Raw genomic sequence first — 7254 nt, 5'->3', positions numbered from 1 at the left:
TCTCCCTCTGTCTCGCTTGCACAGTCAGGCAGCATGCCAGCAGTTTTCATCCTGCTCCGGTCCCTGGTTATCAGGCTCCTCAGTAGCAGACTGGCAGGCTCAGCGGCTCAGTTCCTCAGGAGAAGCCTCTCGACAGGCGCTGCCCACCTCGGAGCGGCGCTGCGCCACGTCTGGGACCGCGTGCGATCCCAGGAGTCCAAGGAAGCCGTGCTGGGCTGCGTGCTGTGCATTCTCAACATGCACAAGAAGGTGGAGAACTGAGCTCTCTCCCCCCCGGAGAAAAAAAAAACTAAAGACAGACTGACGGACTGAGAGGCAGGGTGAGTCGGAGTGGCGGGGGGAGAGGAATCTAGTTTTAAAACAGCTTGTATTTTTTGGACTTTGCTGTTCTGAGCGGACCATGTCCGAGAGCATCGCGAGGAAGGTTCAGCCCTTCACCATCGGTACACGGCTGTCGGCCCCGGCCGTGCCAAAGTGCCAGGAGTTTGACCAGGGCTACCTGCAGAGCCAGAGCCTGGACAATTGCGCCCTGCAGCGCAACCTGAACTCGCTCTACCTCAGCCGCTCCCAGGTCCGCGCTCACGGCCCGCGCCTGGTGTCGCCCGTCGCCAGGCAGGTGGACCCGCCGGCCGAGAACCAGCAGGAGGACGCGGCAGCCCAGCTGGACCAGCTGAACCAGAACCTGGTCCCCGGCTCCGCCGTGTCCAGGTCCATCAAGAAGATCACCATCTCCGGGAGTAAGAACAGGTCAGAGGGCAAGGTGCCGGCGGCGGCGCAGCAGCTCTCTGCGACGAGGCCCAAGTGTGAAAACAACAATAACAACAACAACGTGAGCGGCGCATCGGACCCACATCTGCCCAGGATCGTGGGTGTGAGCTGCGAGAACAAGCCAAGTTCTCAATTCAAGGTACGGCCATCTTAACCCACGCAAACATCTGATAATATTCATGGGAGGAAAATAATTCTCATCAAACTATCAGGCACATGTGCTCTTTGTTTTTACAATTGTGTGGGGAAAACTAGCCTTCTGGATTGCAACGTAAAAACACTTTAGATTTAGAATTTCTCAAGATGATTCTTGTAACTTTAATTGTAACAGTATTTTTGTAACTTTTCTTTCAAATGCCGTGTCAAGACTTTGCATTAAACGTGTTATACCAGGTGACCTCAAACTTTTGGTCCTATTTGTGAATCACTTTTGCAAATTTTCTGCTCCGATAGAGGACTTTATTGTGACATAGCTGAACTGATTTGACTGTGTGAGATCTTGCTTGTTATTCAGTTTTTATAATCACTTCTTTCCCTGCTCCTGTTTCCGTCATTCTGTCCATCTTATTTAAGCCTCATTTGAGCTGCACTCACCACAATTTCTGTCTAAATGTTTTAGGTTTTACTCAGAAAAGACAGCTGTGACAAATTTCAGCCATCGGGACAAAGCAGCATAACACTGAATGAAGAGAGGTCAGGCCAGAAGGTGAGATGCTGATTTAATACAAATAGTTCAAATAAAAGTTTGAATGTAGTCGTAGCGAAGAAAATGATTTGTCTAAGCCTTTCGCTATGGCACTGATGAATGTCTTGGTGTTACGGGAATGAAGTCATCTGTTCTGTTCGTCAAGCTCGGCTTTTTATGTAATGTGTTCAGGGGCTGCAACCCCAGGTGGGGGACAAGTCACAAGGTGCGACAACGTAGGACGAGTTTAGTTTCTTTTCATCTGTGTGCTTTGTTAAAACCGAAAGAGGAAAAACGGCGCGAGCGCACTGTGGGTCATTGTCTCATGTCAATCGGCTGTTGGCTTTGGCCTGTCGCTTGTTGAAGTCATCGGTGCGTGATGTGGACGAGGTGCTGTGTTACAGCGGGGACTCACTGGAAAACATGAGGTCAGGGAAGATGTTAAAAGAAAAGGCTCGCGCCGGTCTCTCCAGAATAAAACAAGTAAACGAACTCAAAGTAAGGTCCCGTTTTCCCCTTTAATGACAACAGTCACATTGTATAACTCTGGAAGTTCAGATCATTATTGTTTATCCTGGACTCAAAGAATCAAAGAACCTTTGCGTGATTCATGATCCAAAACATTTCCAGGAAACAGCACATTTCACCTTCTGCAAAAGAATATTTTGTTGTTCCTGCCAATTTTTTGGGAACTTGATCAAATGGATGGCAGATTAATGACCTATTGCTGAGGGATTTGTGACTAATCAGGAAAGTAATGTTGATGTGCCCTTTGTGGCGTCACAAATGGCTGTTTTCCATAATTGTGCATTTTAGGGTTAGGGTTACATACGTTTACATACGTGTGTGTGTGTGTGTGTGTTGTATGTTGTCTTATCTTGTATTTAGCATGAAGCGTACATTTTCTGAAAGTGGAAGTGCAGGAGGACTGAATGTTCTTCACCCGTACTTTTGAGTCAAACAGAATTGTTCGAGTGACCATAATGATTAAACTTAGCTTTCAAAGGTGAGCACACAAGGCTGACGGTAAAAACATCCAAGAGCCGTGGTGTAGCTCTCCTCTCCTGCTTCCCCTGCGCGCCCAGATGTTTCCTGATAGGAGCGCAGCAGGAATGCCCGTTCATTAGTGAACCTGTGCCAGCTGTCTTCATTTTATTTACGACGTGCCGACAGGTCGGTAATATCAGAACAAACCTTGAGCCCGGGCAGACGCAAGCTAGCAACGTCACCCGATGCTATACCGCGAAGGCGTGAGGTGAAACTTCCTGTCGTCTGTCTATGCGCGGAACGTTAGCCCTCCTTCGCGCTCGCGCATTTCATCCGAGGTTTTTTGACGTGTTCAACCTAAATGCCGTCTAACCGGCTCGAGCTTTCAACACTTGCTGTCCTGTGCCCCCGCGCAGACCTCAGCGCCTCAATCGCAGTCGAAGGAAAGTCGTCCTCGCACGCCGACGGAGGAGCCTGCAGCTGCTGCGTCCCAGAGCGACTGCTTCACTCAGCGCAACTCCCTCTTCGGCAAGGAAGCACTGCAGGTAAAAAAAAAAAAAGAAAAAAAAAAAAAAGAAGAAGAAGTAGCGTGAACACACCATTTCAGCAGGTTGTCGTCATCAGCCAGGGGACCGTGTGGACGTCTGGCCATGAGAGAGAGAGAGAAAAAAATAAATAAATAAAAAAAAAATCCTGCACATTCCTCCAACTTTGAAGTGTTCCCCCTGATTTATTTGGAAACGTAATTAAATGATTGAGAGTGCGCTCCCCCCCCCACCCCCCTCCCACCTCCACCTCCACCTGAAGGTGGAGATATCACGATTCATTCTGATGGGAGCAGGCCCGTAGGACTCTCCTGTATCTCCTTTGATCTGACAGCGTCTAATGAGAAGAAGCTGGGTTATCTGACGGGCAACAAGTCACGGCGTTTAGATGGAATCAGAGTGGGAAGCTGCCTGAACACATGACCCTTGGAGGAAGGACAAAAATATGAACTGGTTCTTATTTGGTCCCGAGAACTGTGTGAGCTGTGTTGGGCCTCAGAGAGGAGGGGGGAGGCGGGGAGGGGGAGGAACCGCCACAAGTGAAGCAATTATTTGAGGATGAGATCATTGTTTGGCTCCATCTCTTCACGCCTATGGCTCAGAGAGGCTCAGCTCGCCAAGCAGCACAACTGGCTGTGTTATCTCATCGCTGAGCCCGCCTCGTTGTGCAAGGACATTTTTTCTTTCTTTTTTTTAGGGGAGTTTTGTCCATTCTGTCTGCCGGCTGCTTCAGTCATCATAGCCTTTATCTCTTCAGCAACAATGAAAGCCTCATTTTTGCAGTTTGAAAAATAGATGGGTTCATACGTTTGCGTGTTTTGAACGTCTATCACGCGATGTGCGCACACGCTTTGAGCGAACACGGCTCGGAAGCAGCAGGCCGTTAACGTTAACAAGGTTCTCAGCCCATTCGCTCTCAAGTGGAGCTTGCATATCTGTTGCCTTTGGAAGGACTCGGCCTCTTTATGGCTTCATTTGAGTTGATGTTATTTAAATAACCCCAGGTTTAAGAGGCCAAGGGCCTGCCTGTTTTACGGTGACTCGGCTGACTGCTATCGCCTGACGAAAATGTGTTATTGCAGCGTTACGCTGCTAAGTGGGAGTGAATTTCAGGGACGGACTTTTAAGGGGCCCCCTGTATTTGAAGCTAAAAGAGCAAATCAAGTCATGAGGAACAGATCCGCTAAGGGCCATCTGTCTCAGCGGCTGCTCTAAAAACATTTTGCCCTTTAACCACTCATTTCCATGACACGCACTCCCATAAGCTTTTTTGAGGGGCTTAATTACTAGAGAGGCTAAAATTCTGGCTTGTTGGTAAACATAAAAAAACATAGTAAAATCTGCGTCCTGACGTCCTTCTTTCGATGAAAAAGCTGTTACTCTGAAGCTTCCTGACAGGGAGTCGTTTTCTGCCTGTGCGCTGCACTCAGAGCGAATTGATGTTTTCTGTTTGGCCTTTTTTTCCCCTGGGTGGCCGCACATTTCAGAGGCGGTGATGCAATCCGAGCGTTTTCGCCGACCATTTTTCCAGAGCGAGACAATCAGCTTCACTGTACATTTCGATAAACACGCGATTGTTGTGGAGAGCTGACGGGAAGAAACAAAGAAATCGCAGACTTCCTGAATGAGGTCACTGTAACGCCATGGGAGCCAGTGTTCAGAGATACCGCGAGACCTGATTTGTCAAGCGCTTTTCCTTCTGTTCAACGCAGAAATACCTCTTCTGCAGCGAGTGCCATGTAAAGTTAATGGCTTGCCTCTCGAAGGAGAAGGGACGTTATGTAGTAAAAAAAAAAAGGAAAATATCACAATGTTAATTCATGGCAGTGGCCTGTCATGGCTTTTCTATACTCTCATTATTAGTTCTAAACAATCTATCATATTTTAATGAATAGTGAATGTGGTTTGGTTTAAATGGAAGCATGTTTGTGTTTTCACAGTTAGACGACTTGCACGAATACAATCATTGTCGTAATTCAGGACTGAGCAGGGGACACTTTTGCCAACTGCTCTGCAAGTCACTATTTCCATATGAAGGATCTATGGAGAAAGGGTGAATGTCCTAAGGGAGGGAAAATGTTAATAGCTTAAAAGCCATTAGATATTCTTTGTTAACCCACGCCTCAACGAATCTGCATGAAAGTCACAGGACTGATATGTATGTTTAATTTGGCATCGGGTTTTACATCTAAACACGTTTTTCTCGTGACTCTTGTTATAAGTCACAAGTTGATCAAAGCATCTGACCATTTCATGTCAAGACTGTACACACGAAGCGAACATTGACCAGACTTAGAAATGTGCGCCAAAATATCCCGCTTTTCAAAACAACTCTGCCTTTTACTTTCCTGTGTTGTGAACAATAATGAATTGCTTCAATTACAAAGTTTAAACAGAACGTTTTGTGAGGCCAGTTCATCCGCATGCAATCCCTGGGCCACGTAGAGTGCTTAGAGATCGCGCAAAAAGCAGGGATATTTTCACATCACTCGCTGAAGTTAGCGCTGTCCCGAAGCGCTGAGAAAGCTGCTAGCTTTGTCCCTTTTTGTATCGCGGTGCCAAATTATCAAGTTGACAACACCGCAGAGTTAACTCGATTCATCAGTCCGTTTCATTGCCGTGACTGGTGTCGGGTCAGTGACTTCAACACCGGGCTCTTTGCGGAAAACAAACATGTACTTTGCAACACGTTCTCCACCTGGTTTGCAGGTCTCGCTTTGCGCTGACGGTGCCAGAACAGGCAGCGAAGCGAGACAAAGCCTTAACCAGGCTTTGGAGTCGAGTCACTTGCCAAGAGAAACGTCTGCACTGCATAACGTGACTCTGGAGAACAAAAGGCTGCGCCTCATGTGTCTCTGGCTCCTTGCTGCCATAAGTCAAGAGGGAAAATCTTGCCTGTTTGCCGCCCTGATGTGGAACACCATGACTACCATTTTGTTTTGTATTATAATTTAGCGTTCAACCGGGTACAGCCCATTGGGCGTAAGAACTACGAATGTAAACTTAATAGAAAATATTTTTGGAATATCGATTTCAGTATTTGGGGTGGACAGAAAGAATCCCATCAGCACTGACTCAACCGAACCAAACCAAAGAATAACAAAATGTTCCACTCAATTTCACAGGTGTTCTTAGTTAATTAGAGCGCTGAGCTCACGGTCATCGCTGCGATGAACTAAAATGACGTCAATACTATAACTATTAAGTGGTGTTGAATGGTTCTCACAGCTGCACAGTTTTACCAAATCATCACCTACAATATAACCAGAACCATAACTAGTCAGTACAGTTTGATTAATATTGCAACCACATTTTTTTTGCAGTCGAAACAAAAAACAAAACAAAAAAAAAGAAGTTCAATTGGTTGTAAATCAGTTACCTGGACGGTGTAAAGGGTTTAGAGTATTTTGCTTTCAGACTATTCACCTAACTTGCCTTTGTTTTGCCAGTCTGATTCTTTCTATTAGTTTGTATGATCAAAGAGAACCACATTTTTTCCCCCCCGTGTGTTGTTCAGACTTCTTCCCTGATGATGCGGTAATGGAATGACGCTGTCTGTTTCCACTTTAAAAGACTTACGGTCTAGAAAATCTGCTCCATCATAACCCCAAAAGCGAAATAGAAAGAGGCCTGCCCTCAAACAGCAGCTTCAGATCTACAGGAGGACAGGTCACAAAGTTTACCTTGACGTTTTTTTTATCATTTGTGTCTATTTTGGACGTAGGCCGAGGCGTGGATCAAAGGCAAGCTGCAGGACTTAAAGGATGGATGTAATATTCAGCGCTGCCCCCTGCAGGACTGGGATGAGGCCTCGCAGACGCTCCAGCGAGACCTCAAAGACTTTGAGAACACTCTGATTCAACTCAACCAGGTGAGGAAAAGTGATTCAACGTGAAATTCGGCCTGAACCGAGAGTTTCAGGAACACATCACAGTGAGCCCCACTTAAAGTGAAATGTTTACTTTAACTTTTAAACTGGTGATGGGGATCTGAATGTAATCATTAATCACCGGCCGGTGTTCTCAAACAGTCTGTCAGATCACATAACGCACAACATAATGGTCTGGTCTGCTATCCCAGCCAACGCAGAGAGAAAGGCAAGGCCTCCGTGTTCCAGACAGCCCTGTCAGCCGAGTTTACACTTTCTCCCTCAGGAGAAAATGTTTGGAAATGGTACATTGCTGATAATTAACCTCCCCTTACACTCAGACAGCCCAGGAAGGGCAGAGGCGGGACAGGGGTTCTCAAACTCCAAGAAATGAATGGCAG

General features: G+C 46.6%; 1 protein-coding gene across 5 annotated transcripts in view; it reads left to right on the top strand.

Moving 5' to 3' along the window:
• Positions 1 to 251: 251 nt before the first annotated feature.
• Positions 252 to 7254, top strand: part of mymx (myomixer) — a 30667-nt gene continuing 23664 nt past the window's right edge. For 4 of the 5 annotated variants that reach the window (XM_076018989.1, XM_076018990.1, XM_076018991.1 and 1 more), the window contains exons 1-4: positions 252 to 907; positions 1388 to 1474; positions 2857 to 2985; positions 6710 to 6856. In XM_076018989.1, the coding sequence (XP_075875104.1) occupies positions 401 to 907; positions 1388 to 1474; positions 2857 to 2985; positions 6710 to 6856 (870 nt within the window). In that variant the 5' untranslated portion in view covers positions 252 to 400. The remainder of the gene's footprint in view (positions 908 to 1387; positions 1475 to 2856; positions 2986 to 6709; positions 6857 to 7254) is intronic. The other variant, XM_076018992.1, reaches the window with a different exon arrangement.

This window comes from Nelusetta ayraudi, unplaced genomic scaffold (assembly GCF_046127955.1).
Source record: "Nelusetta ayraudi isolate G7.1 ecotype Tasmania unplaced genomic scaffold, CSIRO-AGI_Nayr_v1 ptg000008l, whole genome shotgun sequence".
Lineage (NCBI taxonomy): Eukaryota > Metazoa > Chordata > Actinopteri > Tetraodontiformes > Monacanthidae > Nelusetta > Nelusetta ayraudi.
The sequence above is the reverse complement of the archived record's forward strand: the minus strand, read 5'-3'. Positions and strand labels throughout refer to the sequence as shown.